This window comes from Hypanus sabinus, unplaced genomic scaffold, assembly GCF_030144855.1.
Source record: "Hypanus sabinus isolate sHypSab1 unplaced genomic scaffold, sHypSab1.hap1 scaffold_137, whole genome shotgun sequence".
In the NCBI taxonomy this organism is placed as follows: domain Eukaryota; kingdom Metazoa; phylum Chordata; class Chondrichthyes; order Myliobatiformes; family Dasyatidae; genus Hypanus; species Hypanus sabinus.
In genome coordinates this window covers 792,597-810,634 of record NW_026779441.1, presented here as the reverse complement: position 1 = coordinate 810,634, position 18,038 = coordinate 792,597, and the positions used below count along the sequence as shown (strand labels likewise).

Genomic DNA, 18,038 nt, shown 5'->3' with positions numbered 1-18,038 from the left:
ATACATGCTGGATAGAGCTCTTTGATGAACTTCAATAAAACAATAAATTACAAAAAAAATAGATAAGAGGCACAGATTGAGTGGACAGCCAAAGACACTCTTCCCAGGGCAGAAATGGACAACACATGGGGACAGAATATTAAGGTGATTGGAGGAAAGTATAAGGGGGAAAGGTAAGTTTCTCTTTCCACACAGAGTGGTCGGTGCATGGAACATCCTGCCAGGGGTGGTGGTGGAGGCAAATTCATTAGGGACATTTAAGAAACTCTCAGATAAGCACTTGGGTGATGGAACAGTGCAGGACTTGTCAGAGGGAAGGGTTAGATTGATCCTGGAGTAAGTTAATGGGTTGGCAGATGTGGGCCAAAGGGGCTGTACTTTGCTGTACTGTTCTATGTTCTATGATTTGCATGAAACTGTAAATGGGTTGTTTTTTTGTATTTTTTCTGAAATACCCGCTTCGCTGCCGCTGCTACTGTGTGGTCCAGAATCTCCAGAGGAGAAGGCCTCTGAGACCTTGTCTTTGCTTGTTTCGGCAGCCGGGACGAGGTCGAAGGCGCTCAGCAGAGAATGGCGCTCGGGAGGCTGTATTGGAGGGGCTGGTCGGAGGCTCGAAGTTTTCGGACGGACTCAGAGTCTGCTGTGGTCGGGTGCTTCCGAGGCATTAATCGTTAGTGCCTGGAAGTTTGTGGTAGGGAGAGTTTCTCCCTTTGCTGACTGATATTATCGGACTATTGGAGTCGATTGGGACTTGAGACTTTTTTAAAACCACAGCCATGGTCTGCGTCTATCGACTTACGGTATTGCTTTGCACTGCTGTAACTATATGCTATAATTATGTGGTTTTGTCAGCGTGGGTCTTGGTTTGTCCTTTTTTTTATTTTGTGATATCACTCACGAGGAACACTATCATTTTTTCATGCATGCATTTCTAAATGACAATAAACGAGGACTGAGTGTCCTCATAATCTGATCTAATCTCATTTTTTTTCACATGACGTAAAAATTGGTGGAGTTGCACACAATAAAGATGTCCATGAGAGGATACACTGGGATATGGATAATCTTGGGAATGAAAGTGATACCGTATGAGGAGTGTTTAATGGCTCTGGTCCCTCACTCGCTGGAGTTTTGAAGAATGACAGGGGATCTAATTGAAAGCAATCGAATATTGAAAGACCTATATCAAGTGGACATGGAGAGGATGTTTCTTATAGTCGAGGAGTCTAGGACCAGAGGCCACAGCCTCAGAACAGATAGATGTCTCTTTAGGACAGATACGAGGAGGATTTTGTTTATCCAGAGGGTGGTGAATCTGGGGAATTCATTCGCCTGTGGAGGACAAGTCATTTGGTTTATTTAAAGTGGAGGTTGTTAGGTTCTTGATTAGTAAGGTTATGGGGAAAAGGCAGGAGAACGGGGATGGGAGGGATAATAAATAAATCAGCCATGATGCAATGGGAGAGCAGAACTGATGGGTCGAATGGCCTAATTCTGCTCCTATGCCTTCTGGTAACCCCAGACTCCCCTCACTATCACCATTACCACCACTGTAGCCTGTGCAGGTTGGTCTCCTTTATCAGCAAGTTATCCGGCAACATGTGCATGAATGTTGTGTCTTTATTGTATTAATTTTAATCACTGATCAATGTAGAAGTAAAACAGTGGTACATCCTCCAGTAACACAATATCACTGGATGCATAAGAAATACAGAAATAATTGGAGCCACATTACAGGAACACTAATGTGTCTTTCATCACTTGGATTAAAGCCATTATTACATTGAACTGAGAAATAATGCAAATCGGTAACTAACAGAAGAGTAACTTGTTTGTTGATAAGCTACAGAGATGACAGAAGAACAACCAGATACATGCTCATGCAGATATTTCACCGACATTTAGATTTCCCACCATCTTCCCACAACCACCACCTGGTGCCCCACTCCACACCCCACGAACACCTCACACACGTCACCACCGTCCATCAGCCTGTGACACGTTGGAAGATCACAATCTGACACCTTCCTTCTCAATTCCCTCCCCCACTGTCGTGTTCACTCTTGGACGGGACGTGCTTGCAGGGGAGCTGTTCCATCAGCATCTCACGCACCTGTGGACAGGGGTGTCAATGGTGAAGAAAGACAGTTAGACCACACTGTGGGGGGGGGGGGGTCAGGACAACAGAGAGACCCTCCCCTCATCACCTACAGAATCCATCACTTACCACCAGGAGATTCCCTTCTCCTCCACACCAAGAACTGCACCAGGAAAACTCCATTCCTTCCTAATCAGACAATTCCCATTCGTCTAAAATAACCATCCGCCCCTCACCCCCACCCACAGGAATCATTTTCCCCCGCACCAGGGGAACCCTCTTCCTCACAAACATGCAGATCGGTTTGTCTGGACAGTGTGGGAAATCGCCCCCACCCGCTCCCCCAGCACGTCGAGTGGAATCCCGTTCACTCCCTCCCCAGCAGCCAGACCAGGTGAGGGGAGCAGCTTCAGAAAAAGCTGTTTCTGGGTGACCCAGTTGCCTCAACAAAAGGCATAAAGGTTCAACGTTCAAAGTAAATTTATTCTCAAAGAAGGTATCTGTCACCATACACAAACCTGAGATTCATTTTCTTGATGCAATTCGGAGTAAAACGGCAAAATACAACAGAATTAATGGAAAACTACACACAGACTGACAATGAATTGCAAATGACAATCTGTGCCAATAAAAAAATGTAAATAAATAGTACTGAGACACCAGTTGTGAAGAGTGCTTGAGAGTGAGTCCATACGCTGTGGAATCAGTTCAGTGTTGGGGTGAGTGAAGTTATCCAAACTGGATCAGGACTCTGATGGCTGGAGGGTAATAACTGCCCCTGAACCTGGTGGTGTGTGACCTACACTCTGGTACCTCCTTTCCGAGGGCAGCAGTGAGGAGAGGTGAGGGTCAAGCGGAGCAGCCACAGTGTAGTGGCACGAGGAGGCTGATGGAGTGAGAGCAGATCTCTCGATCAGCAGCAGTGAGGAGAGGTGAGGGTCAAGCGGAGCAGCCACAGTGTAGTGGCACTAGGAGGCTGAGTGTGGCCCAGGTGTTGGGAGTGAGAGCAGATCTCTCGATCAGCATCAGTGAGGAGGGACAGGTGAGGTTTTATTTTGCCGCTGACCCTCAGTACCCGACGTGGTGGAGGCAAAGTGGTCGTCAGGGCAGTGGAGTGCTCCTCCTGCAAGGGGTAAGGGTCAGGGAACCACACGGTCTTCCTGATGACTACAATGACAAGAGGTGCACCCGGCTGCAGCTCCTGACAGGCCAGGTCAAGGAAATGGAGGTACTCTGCATCATCCGGGAGCTGAGAACACCAGATGTGAGACTCACTGACCTGATCACACACAAGGTGCAGGCTCCGTGACCACTGGGAAAAGTAAAGGGAGTCAGCAGTTCCCCTGTGGCCATTCCCCTCACTAACAGCTACACCTCTGTGGATACTGTCGAGAGATGTTCTTGCAGGGACCAGCAGCAGCACTGTGAAAGGCTCTGAGGCTCAGAGGGAAAGATTGCAGTCAGACAGGACGGGAGTGATGGGAGACTCGGTAGTGAAGAGGGGCACAGACAGGAGATTCTGTGACCAGAGGAGAGATGATGGAATGGTGTGTCGTCTCCTTGGTGTCAGGGTCAGGGATGTCTCTGAGAGCTGAGGTATATTCTTGAAGGGTCCTGCAATCATTAGCATTCATTTCATGTGGACTAGGTTATTAAATCAAGGATGTGATGCTGAGGCTTTATAAGGGGATGGTCAGACAGCACTTGGAGTATTGGGAGCAGTTTGGGCCCCTTATCTCAGAAAGGAAGTGCTGGGATTGGAAAAGGTCCAGAGCAAGTTTACAAGAAAGATCCCAGGAATGGAAGGGTTAATGTACAAGGAACATCTGATATTTCTGGGCTGGTACCCTCTGGAGTTTAATAAGAATGAGGGAGGATCTCATTGAAACCTATTGAATATTGAAAGGCCTAGATATAGTAGATGTAGAGAGGATATTTCCTGTAGTGGGAAGTCTACGACCAGACAGCATAGTCTAAGAATACAAGGACGTCCCTTTCGAACAGAGATGAGGAGCAATGTCTTTAGCCAGAGGGTGGTGAACCTGTGTAATCCATTGACACAGACGGCTGTGGAGGCTGGATCACTGGGTACATATAAAGTAGAGATTAGTAAGGTGATCGAAGGTCTACGGGGAGACGGCAGGAGAATGGGATTGAGAGGGAGAATAAATCAGCCATGATGGAATGGGAGAGCAGACTCGATGGGCCGAATGGCTATTTCTGCTCCTATCTTTTACGGTGTTATGGCAAACAACTAGAGGTCACTGTACGAGCTGTTACTGACGACATACAGTTTGTAAAAGGAATGAGATCCTAAGTTATTACTCTACAACCTTTAGGCTCCGGATCCATAAGACATTGGAGCAGAGTTGGGAATTTTAGTCCCTTGAGTCTCCTTTGCCATTCCATCATGGCCGATTTATCGTCCCTCTCAACCCCATTCTCCTGCTTTCTTTCCATTACCTTCGACGTTCTGCTTCGTCAAGAACCTATCAACCTCCTCTGTACATATACTCAATGACTTAGCTTCCACAGCATCTGTGGCAATGACTTAGCTTCCACAGATTCACCACCCTCTGGCTAAAGACATTTTTCCTGTTCCCTGTTCAGAATGGCAGAGAGCAGTGTCTATCCCTTCCCGATAAACGGTGAATGACTCAACCCAGAAACGGTGACACCGGAGTCACCGGCAACTCTCTGTTTTCCATCACCACCCAACGTAAGAGATAAGAGCAGAATTAGGCCTTTGACCCCGTCATGTCTCCCCTCAACCCCTTTCTCTTGTCCTACACTCCCCACGATAGGAAACATCCTCTCCATATCCACTCTCTCTGGGCTTTTCAATATTCGATAGGTTTCAATGAGATTCTCCTCTCATTCTTCTAAACTCCAGTGAGTATAGGTCTGGAGACATCAAACATCCCTCAAGGTGTTAACCCTTTCATTCCTAATATCAATCTTGGGAACCGCTTCTGGGTCCTCTCCCATGGTAGTACACCTTTTGTATACTCGAAGTGTAGTCTGACCAATGTCTTATAAAACCTCAGCATTACATCCTTGCTTTTGCATTCTTGTCCTCTTGAAATGAATTCTAACATTGCATTTGCCTTCCTTACCACTGACTCAACTTGTAAATTGCAACAGGCGGACCTTTGGGGAATCCTGCAGGAGGTTTCGCTAGTCACTGAGTTTTCAATTTCCTTCCTATTTAATAAATAGTCCATGCTTTTATTCCTTCTGCCAATGTGCATGATCGTGCACATTATATCCACAGATCTCAGATTCCCCCTTAAATCTGGGAAATAATACCCACTGCATCCCACAAACAATGGACTCACCTTCAGGGACTCATTCTTCACCTCATGTTCCTGATATTTATTTATTATTGTTATTGGTTCCTCTTTTTACATTTGCACAGTTTGTTGAGTTCTGCACTCTGGTTGATCACCCTAGTTGGGCAGACTTTCACTGATTCTGTTATTATCCCATAGATTTATTGAGTATGCTCGCAAGAAAACAAATCTCAGGGGGTGACAGAGACGTACAGTACGTTGATCATCAATTTACTTTGAACTTTGAAACTCAGTGACGTCTGGGAACAGAGCAAGGATAAATGGGGAAGGGCAAACTTTGCAAATGTGGAGCGGTGACAGGGAGTTGGGGGGATTAATCCCAGGAATGAAAGGATTAACACGAGGAGTGTTTGATGTCTCTGGGCTGGAGTTCAGAAGATGGGGGGGGGGTGGGTGAAATCTCACTGATACTACCGGACAGTGAAAGGCCTGGATGGGGCGGATGTGTAAAGGGTTTCGATGTGAGTGAGGGACTCCCGGATCCAAGGACACACCTCTCGGGAAAGGGACGTCTCTCTGAAACTGAGATGAGGAGGGATTTCTTGAGCCGAAGGGTGGTGAGTTTTTTGCCACAGTTGGTGGTGGAGCCAAGTCACTTGGTGTATTTATGACAGAGATCGATAGCTTCTTCATCAATAAGAGGGTTAGGGTTATGGAGAGAAAGCGTGAGAAAGGGGTTGAGGGGAGACGTGACGGGGTCAAAGGCCTAATTCTGCTCTTATCTCTTACGTTGGGTGGTGATGGAAAACAGAGAGTTGCCGGTGACTCAGGTGTCACCGTTTCTGGGTTGAGTCATTCACCGTTTATCGGGAAGGGATAGTCACTGCTCATTGAACAGGAATGACCAAAGCCACATGAACCACAATCTCCAGCCTGGGAATAAATGTGGACTACATCTCTCACCTGACGGATGTAGGCCTCTCGCTCCTCGGGGTTTCCCAGTTTGTTCTTCCCAATAATGAACACTTGGGCACTGTTGATCATCTCCTCACACTCGTCCTTTGATGGGAGCCCCTTCACTGGAAGTTTGAGAAAAGTCCTCAGTCAGACCTTTGCCGGAGCAGGTCCAGAGGCAGCAAACCCCCAGTGTGAGGGTGGTGGTGGGGGTGAGGTCGGTGAAACAGGCTCATTGACTCCAGAGAATGCAAGACCATGACATCTGCACAAACCTCGGGTGAGGGAGAGGGGGTAGGGGATGGAGTGGACTGGGGAGGAGCTGGGGTAAGCTGACTTTGGCAGCGGGTGAACAGGGAGGTAGACTGTCCGGGTCTAATGCTGAGCATCAGTGACCCTCGGAGATGAGACGCACAGACTGTCAGAGAGGGAAGGTGGAGTGGAGCGAGGTAGGTGTGGAATGAGGAGCTGTACACACCTGTACACAAAGGTGGGTCTGAGAGATTTACACAAACTACGTGAAGGGTTTAAGGAGGCCTCTCCCAACGCTGTGACTGTATTTGCTCCCAATCATCGCGGGCGGTGTCACAGGGTGTGACTGGGATCCAAACTGGACTGAAGACACCCCCACCCTCCCCTCTATCAAACAAAACTTGATACCTGAGCACGTCTCTTTCTCTGGGCCAGAGGACGGCTTCCGGCTGCTCCCTTTGGAATTCAACGGATCTGGAAATTAAATGAAGAAATTAAAAGCGGTTGGCAGAGTCCAATCGTCAAATTCGGATGTCAGACTGGGACAGGAGGTGGGGGAGAGGAGTTAACTCAATGACCCTGACACACTCAGTCTCCCTCTACTGACTCTCCCTCCTGAGCATAAGTCATTGTCCTCAGCCCGAGTCAGAATGAAGTTCAGGGATTGAACAGGAAGAGGAAAATACTCTTCGACAATCTCCTCCACTGACACCAGATCGTGTGGTGGACAAACCCAGCCCAGGTTCTCCAGTCATTGCTTCCTGGGTTCCCACAAGTTCAAACCTCTAACCCACACAGTCCGTCCGTGTCATTCACTCCTCCCTCTTTAGTCAATCCTCTTCTTTCATCTCACTTCCCATCCCCCACTCTTTACCATCCATCTCTCCTGTCTGAGTCATGGAAATCTCTCCACTCAAACTACCCCATCCCACCGACACAACTCGCACCATTCACTCCATCTTTCTCCTGCTAGACACTCCATCCCTCCCTCTCCCAGACACCACCACACCGTCTCCTCAGTTCGTCTGCTACTCACCCAGTACATCCCACTTTCCTCTATTACTCTGTCCAACAACTGGGATCCCCTTCCCTCTCCATCCCGTCACAGTTCCTGCCTCTCCTCTCTCATTCCTCACCAGTCTCTTCCCTCTGATCTGTCAGTCTTCCTCTCTGACCTCTCAGAACATCTCTTTCACCGTTACTCCATCACTCTCTGCTCAATGATCCCTTCTCAATCTGTCCACAAGGCACAGTTCCTCACAATCTCCCCCCCCCACCCACAGACCATCAAACCCAACCCCAACCCTGATGAAGGGTCCCGGCCCGAAACGTTGACTGTTTACTCTTCCCCATAGATGCTGCCTGACCTGCTGTTCCTCCAGCATTTTGAGTGTTTGCCCCAATCCTGAACCTATTCATCACCCCACGATACAACATTTTCACAAAGACTCATCAAATCACCACCATTCTCCGATGCCCAAGACCCCCAACACCCTCTGATGCCCAAACACTTCAAGTACCACCCAGTAACCTGACGTATGAGAGCCCTGCCCCATCTCTACACAACGTCCCATATTCAGCAGGTGTCCAGTGTGTTCCCACCCTCTATCTGGGCTACGGTTCTCCAGACACCCATTCCGATCCCCACACAATGACCAGTCCCCAATCCCTTGGCCACCTCATCCCAACTCCACCCATCTGACCAGCCCAGTGTCAGCCAGTGACTCCCTGAACCCCACTGATCCCTGTCACATCCTCACTGCCCTTCTTAAACAACGGAACAACATTCCCCTCATTCCAGGCACCAGTGGGAAGCAATGAAGCAAATCTGATCTGCACTGTCCAGCTGTGGACCTGTGACTCTTCAGCATCCCCATCTTCTTCCATCTCTTCCCCCCTTCTCATCCCTCATTCTCCCTTCCAGTCTGCATTTCCCCTCCACTCAGCCCTCTCTCCCACCCACTTTCCCATACATTTCTCCCACTTCCATCTCTTCAGTAACCATTCTTCCACCCCTCCTCTCCCTGTCACATTCCCCTCTATTTCATTGTTTGCACTCCCTCCTGCCCTCCCCTTCCTTCCCAACTATCCCTCTTTCCCTTCCAGTCACCATGGCTAATGACGAAGCAAATGCCCCCACAAGGGCTTCTGATTATTTCTTCCCCACCCTGCTACAAAGTCCAGGCCGGGCCCCTGGGGATTTATCCAAGTCAACGTGCTCTGAGGCTGCAAATACACTGGCCTACTGGACCAGGCTCCAGACAAGGAAACGTGAACCATTTCCTGAGGCCGTGAACGCTTCTCTAATCAGAAGCAGGGTTCAAACTGACCACATCGTTCAGATCCACTGTACCGCACATCTAACAAGTGAACCAGGCTGGGAAACAGCATCTTCCCCCAGGCTGTTAGACCTTTTAACACCCCACTGCCATCCAGCACACATGTACACCCTGTCTAAATGCCCTGCACCCCAAACCCCCACACTCCCCAATTCACAGATACACTCTCATCCTGCACAGGTCACTTTTCATCTTTAACATATTGATATTGCTGTTTGTTTCAATATCACAGTGTCAGTAACAATGTAGTGTTTTACATAAACATTCACCTCTCTGCCTTCAGGCCATGAAACTCAGGGACAGAGCTGGATCGTAACAATGTGTACTGTGTATCGATATAGAGGACTGTGCAAAGCCATTAGGCGCACAGATATATGTATATATGTGTCCCCCCATTTACAAAGGTAGAGTGTTCCTATGAAACCTTTCTTAAGCCAAAATGGCAGAAAGCAAAGAACCATTAATTTATACAGGAAACATTTTCATAAAAGCGAAAATCCTCCTTGTAATGCGAAAACAGGTTCCTAATGTAGGTCTTTTGTAAAAGTGAAGTGGCGTAAAGTGAACATTCATAAAGAGCTCAGGTGCCCAAGAATTTTACAAAGTACTGTATTTGTCAATGCCAGGCAGAGAGTGAGTTTGTAAATCTGACGGGAGTACAGGATGGTGGGGCTGGAGCACCATGGTAGAGCAGGGGGACAGGTGGCACAGAAGGAGTGTTAAGGTGGATGGGGGTGGAGATGTGTGGGTGAAGACACACACAGCCCTGAAACACCAGGGAAGGTCATTCGAATTCCAAACAATTGGTTTATTGATCATTAAAAACTGTCTATTTGGCGCTTCCCTCCCATGCCCCTTGCCTTTCTCCCCCATCATGATTCCCCTCTCACTGCCCCCTCCCTCTCTCAGTCCACAAAAGAGTCTGTTACCTGAATCAGGTTTATCTTCACTTACATGTCATGTGTTACGTACTCGTGACACATGACAGTGGTGCCCTTGTCACGTGACTGGGTTTGAAGTTATACTGGACTTGAGGTGATGGTCTTGTGATGGTGGAATGGCGTCATTTTCCCGCCAGTAGAGATCATGTGACGGGTTTTTTTTACAGGTTATAAAAGGTAGACCCCACCTTGTGAGGAGGGGCAGTTCGTGGCTGGATTTGCCAGGCTGACTTCATGCCACTGCGTGTTTTAAGTGATGACGCAGTTTCGTTGAAGGATGAAGTTTTTATTTAATGCCTAAAGTTTAAAAGGTCATTGCCGGCAGGTTCTTTACAATTCTGCTAGTTCGAGACAGTGGAGAGTGAAGATTGGAAGTTCTGAAGTTAAAGATCGAAGAGAATCGCTTTCTACGGTGAAACGGGGGCGACCTTTGTTTGATCCTTATTTGGAAGGATTTCGTTGACTATCTTCGTGATAATCCCTAGGTTTAACTAGAAAGGATTGAAGGTAGTGGAGAAGGAAAGGTCAGTGTCTTTAAGCCGTTCTGTTTCGTAAATTCTTCGTGGGAAGTTCGACGTCGGGGATCGGAGCAAGCGACGTGAAAGAGAACCTAAATCGTCTTATAAAGTCTCTGCCTTTAAATGGACCGTGAGTATATCGAACTTTTGGCAGTACCACTTTAAAGAACTGTATTGGCAATAAGACTTTAAAGAACTGTTTTTGCAATACCACTTTAAAGAACTGTTTTTGCAATATCGCTTTAAGAACTGTTTTAAGCTGCCGCACCGCAGCTGTTTCCGGTTACAGTAGTGTTTTGGGGGGTTACTTTTGGGGGGTTTGTTTTCTGTGTTTAATAAACCCTTGCCGAACTCATATTTATTGTTGCCTGAATACGTAACACATGAAATTTGCTTTTTTTTGCGGCAGTACATTACAATACATAAAATTGCATCTTTAAAACTACCGCAGAACCGTGGTGTGCACGTTGACCCCACAGGAATGATGCTTAATTTCACTATATCGATGTGCATGGTTGAACGTCAATACACTTGCGACTTGAATCAGCTCATGAGAGCTTCCAGGTTACAAAGTTATGGAATGACACACTTTCACGAGACTTGGTACCTGAGGCTGTATCTCGAGCTTGGTCTGAAGAAGTTTCCTGGGAAAAATCTCCAGTGGATGACCTTCCAGACTGTTTCCCTGTGGAAGTCTCAGGACCTGGGAGAAAGGAATGGAGAAACAGGAGAGTGGAAACACAGAAACAGATCGTCAGGCAAGACATGAGTCTGAGGAAAAGGGGACGGGGAGTGTGAAGAAACCAACATTATCCATCTCCCTACACTGACTCTCCCTCCCAAACCACCATGACTCCAGGTCTCTCTCCTCAGCACGAATTTCTGCAACTGAACATGGCAATGAGGGATCCCTTCAGTGAATCCCACCACCATTTCCCGAGCCTGCAGACTCTTATGGTCTAGTGGTCAAGCATGAATCATCTTCTCTCCTTCAGCCTCTCCAGTCCAACATCCACCCCTCTCTGCTCACTCACTCCACCTCACACTCTCCAACCCCAATCCTGACCCTATTCAACACGTCACAAAAACAATCTCTACATACAGATACAACGTTACTTCAAACCTTCACCATTCTCCACTGCCAAGTCCAACAATGCACTCTCATGTCCCGACTCTTCAAAAACTCCCCAACATCACTAACTCCATGGACTCACCAGGTATTCAGTCAGTTCCCTCCTGGCCACTGGGGCCTTGGCCCTCTCGGTGTTTCCCACCATGCCCAACACACAATGATCATTGTCCTATCCCTCATCCATCCCATCCTAACACTACCCATTTGATCATCCCAAACCCAGTCAGTAATCCCTGAAGCATATGTATCTAATTCCCGTGACTCTGACCACATAACCCTCCCACTGGCTGTCAACCCCACCGTCACCCTCAGCGAGGACCCCGTCCATCCCTCACCCAGATCCTGACCCTTCCTGAAGGTGACTCAGACATCCCCAGTGACCACTCACATCCATCACTCAGCAAAGCCAAGGGACTCAGTCCTCATGCTCTGGTCACCACCTCACCTCACCCGGCCCCATGGACTAAACTCAGACCAAGGTCATTACTGCCCACGTTATAATTGTACAACACCCTCTCGTAGTGATCCTGGATGGTGCTGAAATTTGTTACAGGGAGGAGAAAGGAACCTCTGACTCCATCATTCACCCCCCATCCCTGCATCCAGCAGGTAAACTGATCCCTGAGACGCTGTATTTTATAGTGTGAGATTGAATCCATACAGACAGAAGAATTCACACCTGGGCTCGTGTCTCCTGCTGGGACAGAGGATGATTTCTGGGTGTGTTCTCCAGACACTGACCCATCGGTCTGTTTCCCTGTGGAACTACCTGTGTGTAGAATAGAGGAACAGAGAGAGTGAGAGAGCGGAGACACTGAAGCAATCATCATGAGTCAGAGGAACTGAGGAATAGGTGTGTGTAGAAACCAACATCACACAGGGTCTCTCCACTGTCTCTCCCAATTCCCTGTCACCCCTGATCATTCCCTTCAGTGGGAGTCGAGACAAAGTTCAGGGATCAACATGGGGATCAGGGTTTCCTTCAATGATCCCCACCACCGATTCCTGACCTGCACTGTCCAGCTGTGGATTTGTAAACGTCAAATATCATTTTATCTTTTTCCCTGTGAGACACTCCAACCATCTCCCCCCAGTCATCACCACACTCTCTTCAGTCTCCATCTGCTACTCACCCAGCACATCCCACTTTCATCTATTTCTCTGTCCACCTTCCCTCTTCATCCCGTCACAGTTCCTGCCTCTCCTCTCATTCCTCTCCGGTCTCTTCCCCCTGATTTGTCAGTCTTTCTCTCTGACCTCTCAGAACATCCTTTTGACAATTACCCCGTCACTCTCTGCTCAATCATCTCTCTCACTCTGTCTAAATCCCACAGTGGCTCACTACTTCACCCACATCCATCAAATTCAACCCAGTCCTGACCCTATTCATCACTCCATGATACAGCCTTCTCAGAAAGACCCATCGAACCTCCAATATTCTCTGATGACCAAGTCCCCTAATGCCCTCTGATACCCAAACACTTCAAAAACCACCACAGCCCACCCAACCTCCATATAATGTCCAATATTCAACAGGTGACCAGTGTATTCCCACCCACCGTCTGGGCTACATTTCTCCAGGCATCTCCTCCAAACTCCACATGATGACCAATCTCCAATCCTTTAGACTCCCCATCACAACTCCAGCCACTTGATCAGCCCAGTATCAGCCAGCGATCCCCTAAAAGCCGCAGATCTCTGTTCCATCCTTGCTGCCCTTCTGAAACAACATTCACCACATTTGAGGCACCAGTGGCGAGTGATGAAAACATGTCTCCACAGTGTTTCCTTCAATGATCCCCACCACTGATCCCTGATCTGCACTGTCCAGCTGTGGACATGTGAATCTTCAGCATCACCATCGTTACCCACCTCTTCCACCCACCCCCACCCCCCAGATCTATGGCACCCTCTCCTACCCCTGTCTCCCCTCCAGTCTGACTTCCACTCCAATTAGCCTCCTTCCTGCCCACTTCTCCATTCACACTCTCTGTTTCCATCCTTCCACTCACCATTCTCCCTCCCCTCCTCTCCCTGATACACAGCCCTCCATTTCCTTGTTTACTCTCGCTTCTGCCCTCCCCTCCCTCCTCACCTTCCTCCTCCCCTTCTAGTCACCATTTCCCAATGACCAGAAAACCATACGGTACAGGAGCAGAAATAGCCCATTTGACCAATAATTTTCCTCCTCCTGCCTCTCTCCCTTCTTGAAGAGTGGAGTGACAGTGGAGTGGAGGACAGCTTTTCCTTCTTACAGGACCACGCCAGAATCAATTGATTTTTGAAAGATCATTACTCATACCTCCCCAATCTCTCCAGCCACCTTGTTCTGATCTCTGGGCTGCACACAATCTGGTTCTGGTGAATTATTTGTCTTCAAACCTTTTACTCTCCCAGGAACCTTCTCCCTCGTAATGGTGACTTCACAAATTTCTGCCCCTTTACAGAATGTCTCTCATGTTTCTTTCTCCCTCCTCTCTTCCTTCTTGTCCCAACCGTGATTCCCCTCTCCCTGCCCCCTTTTACACTCTCAGTCCGCACAGACCATCACGTTTAGTATCACTATGTCAGGATTTTTTCTGCGGCAACAGTACAAGGTAACAGGCAAAATTGCTACATTACTTTGTCTTGTACCTTAGCCCCACAGGAGTGATGATTCATTTTGCTTTGTACACGTACAACATTGAATGACAATAAACTGTAATTTGAAATGGTTCATGAAACCTTCCCGATCACAGAGTTATTCAATGACACACTTTCATGAGACTTTGTACCTGAGGTTATCCCTCCAGCTGGGAGAGAAGACGTTTTCTTGGAAAAATTTCCAGAGGATGACCCTTCAAACAGTCTCCCTGTGGAAGTCCCAGGATCTGGAGTAAAGGAATGGAGAAACAGGAGAGTGGAAACACAGAAACAGATCATCAGGCAAGACATGAGTCTGGGAGAAAGGGGATGGTGAGTGTGAAGAAACCAACATTATCCATCTCCCTACACTGACTCTCCCTCCCAAACCACTATGACTCCAGGTCTCTCTCCTCAGAGAGTCAGGGGGAATTTCTGCAAACAAACATGGTGATGAGAGATCCCTTCATTGAACCTCACCACCCGTTCCTCAGCTTGCAGACTCCTCTGGGCTGATGGTCAAACCTGCATCTGCTTCTCACCTTCAACCTCTCCACTCCATCCTCCACCTCTTTCTGCTCTCTCATCCTCTGTAAAACCTACAGTGCCTCCTCCCCTCAAAGCCAACCCAAATCCAACCACAATCCAGACCCTATTCATCACCCTATTTACTCAGAGATACCAGATTACTTCAAACATTCACCATTCTCCATTGACAAGTCCAACAATGCTCTCTAAAACCCCAACTCTTCAGAAACTCCCCAATATCACTAACCTCCATTGACACACCAGGTATTCAGTGAGTTCCCTCCTGGCCACTGGGGCCTTGGCCCTCTCGGTGTTTCCCAACATCCCCAACACACAATGGTCATTGTCCTATCCGTCATCCATCCCATCCTAACACTACCCAATTGATCAGCTCAGACCCAGTCAGTGATCCCTGAAGCCTATGTATCCAATCCCGTGACACTGACCACATAACCCTCCCACTGGCTGTCAACCCCACGGTCCCCTCAGTGAGGACCCTGTCCATCCCTCACCCAGATCCTGACCCTTTCTGAAGGTGAATCAGACATCCCCAGTGACCACTCACATCCATCACTCAGCAAAGCCAAGGGACTCAGTCCTCATGCTCTGGTCACCACCTCACCTCACCCGGCCCCATGAACTAAACTCAGAGCAAGGTCATTACTGCCCACATTATAATTGTACAACACCCTCTTGTAGTGATCCTGGATGGTGCTGAAATTTGTCACAGGGAGGAGAGAGGAACCTCTCATTCCACCTTCACCCCCCCATCCCCTGCATCCAGCAGGTAAACTGATCGCTGAGACGCTGTATTTTACAGTGTGAGATTGAATCCATACAGACAGAAGAATTCACACCTGGGCTCATGTCTCCTGCTGGGACAGAGGATGATTTCTGGGTGTGTTCTCCAGACACTGACCCATCGGTCTGTTTCCCTGTGGAACTACCTGTGTGTAGAATAGAGGAACAGAGAGAGTGAGAGAGTGGAGACACTGAAGCAATCATCATGAGTCAGAGGAACAGAGGAATAGGTGCGTGTAGAAACCAACATCACACAGGGTCTCCCCACTGTCTCTTCCAATTCCCTGTCACCCCTGATCATTCCCTTCAGTGGGAGTCGGGACGAAGTTCAGGGATCAACATGGGGATCAGTGTTCCTTCTATGATCCCCACCACTGATTCCTGACCTGCACTGTCCAGCTGTGGGTCTGTACACTTCCAGTATCAGTCCATCTGTTTCCTGTTAGACACTCCGTCCCTCTCCACTCCATTCACCACCACACTGTCTCCTCAGTCTCCATCTGCTACTCACCCAGCACATCCCACTTTCATCTAGTGGGGTCCACCATCCCTCCACATTCCCTCTCCATCCTGTCACAGTTCCTGCCTCTCCTCTCTCATTCCTCTTCAGTGTCTTGCCTCTGATCTGTCAGTGTTTCTCTCTGACCTCTCAGAGCATCTCTTGGACACTTACCCCATCACTCTCTGCTCAATCATCCCTCTCACTCTGTCTAAAAGCCACAGTGACTCACTACCTCACTGACATCTATCAAACTCAACCCAGTCCGCACCCTATTCATTGCCCCATGATACAACCTTTTCAGAAAGACCCATCGAACCTCCAATATTCTCTGATGACCAAGTCCCCTAACGTCCTCTGATGCCCAATCACTTCAAAAACCACCACAGCCCTGCCCAACCTCCATATAATGTCCAATATTCAGCAGGTGACCAGTGTATTCCCACCCACCGTCTGGGCTACATTTCTCCAGGCATCTCCTCCAAACTCCACATGACCAATCTCCAATCCTTTAGACTCCCCATCACAACTCCAGTCACTTGATCAGCCCAGTATCAGCCAGTGATCCTGCCGCAGATTCCTGCTCCGTCCTTGCTGCCCTTCTGAAACAACATTCACCACATTTGAGGCACCAGTGGCGAGTGATGAAAACATGTCTCCACAGTGTTTCTTTCAATGATCGCCACCACTGATTCCTCATCTGCACTGTCCATCAGTGGTCCTGTGAATCTTCAGCATCACCATCTTCACCCACAACAACCCCACCCCTCCCCCCAGCTCTATGGCACCCACTCCTATCACTCTCCCCTCCAGCCTGACCCCCACTCCAATTAGCCTCCTTCCTGCCCACTTCTCCATTCACACTCTCCGTTTCCATCCTTCCACTCACCATTCTCCATCCCCTCCTCTCCCTGATACACTGTCCCCCATTTCCTTGTTTACTCTCTCTTCTGCCCTCCCCTGCATCCTCACCTTCCTCCTCCCCTTCTAGTCACCATTTCCCAATGACCAGAAAACCATATGGTACAGGAGCAGAAATAGCCCATTTGACCAATAATTTTCCTCCTCTTGCCTCTCTCCCTTCTTGAAGAGTGGAGCGACAGTGGAGTGGAGGACAGCTTTTCCTTCTTCCAGAACCACGTCAGAATCAATTGATTTTTGAAAGATCATTACTAATACTGCCACAATCTCTCCAGCCACCTCGTTCAGATCTCTGGGCTGCATACGATCTGGTTCTAAAGTATCTGCCTTCAAACCTTTTACTCTCCCAAGAACCATCTCCCTCATAACGGCGACTTCACATACTTCTGCCTCTTTACAGAATGTGTTTCTTGCTCCCTCCTCTCTTCCTTTTCCTTGTCCCAACCGTGATTCCCCTCTCCCTGCCCCCTTTCCACTCTCAGTCCGCACAGACCATCAGGTTTACTATCACTATGTCAGGATTTTTTCTGCTGCAACAGTACAAGGTAACAGGTAAAATTGCTACATTACTTTGATTTGCACCTTAGCCCCACAGGAGTGATGATTCATTTTGCTTTGTACACGTACAACATTGAACGACAATAAACTGGAACTTGAAATGGCTCGCGAAACCTTCCCGGTCACAGAGTTATTCAATGAAACACTTTCATGAGACTTTGTACCTGAGGTTGTCCCTCCGGCTGGGAGAGAAGACGTTTTCTTGGAAAGATTTCCAGTGAATGACCCTTCAGACTCTCTCCCTGTGGAAGTCCCAGGATCTGGAGTAAAGGAATGGAGAAACAGGAGAGTGGAAACACAGAAACAGATCATTAGGCAAGACATGAGTCTGGCAGAAAGGGGACGGGAGTGTGAAGAAACCAAAGTTATCCATCTCCCTACACTGACTCTCCCTCCCAAACCACTATGACTCCAGGTCTCTCTCCTCAGAGAGTCAGGGGGAATTTCTGCAAACAAACATGGTGATGAGAGATCCCTTCATTGAACCTCACCACCCGTTCCTCAGCTTGCAGACTCCTCTGGGCTGATGGTCAAACCTGCATCTGCTTCTCACCTTCAACCTCTCCACTCCATCCTCCACCT

At 48.3% G+C, this 18,038-nt stretch overlaps 1 protein-coding gene and 1 long non-coding RNA gene across 2 annotated transcripts in view; both read right to left on the bottom strand.

The window, feature by feature from the left end:
- Window positions 1–1,934: 1,934 nt before the first annotated feature.
- On the bottom strand, window positions 1,935–7,074 carry LOC132386893 (uncharacterized). The gene is made up of 3 exons (XR_009509700.1): window positions 7,006–7,074; window positions 6,355–6,470; window positions 1,935–2,113 (listed from the first exon to the last, which is right to left on the bottom strand). It is a non-coding gene; the product is annotated as an uncharacterized LOC132386893 (long non-coding RNA).
- Window positions 7,075–10,943: 3,869 nt separating this feature from the next.
- Window positions 10,944–18,038, bottom strand: part of LOC132386900 (probable GH family 25 lysozyme 3) — a 32,044-nt gene continuing 24,949 nt past the window's right edge. Inside the window, exons 5-9 of the mRNA XM_059959260.1 lie at window positions 17,621–17,716; window positions 15,535–15,624; window positions 14,302–14,397; window positions 12,207–12,296; window positions 10,944–11,098 (exon numbers count right to left, since the gene is read on the bottom strand). Coding sequence (XP_059815243.1) covers window positions 10,944–11,098; window positions 12,207–12,296; window positions 14,302–14,397; window positions 15,535–15,624; window positions 17,621–17,716 — 527 coding nt within the window. The remainder of the gene's footprint in view (window positions 11,099–12,206; window positions 12,297–14,301; window positions 14,398–15,534; window positions 15,625–17,620; window positions 17,717–18,038) is intronic.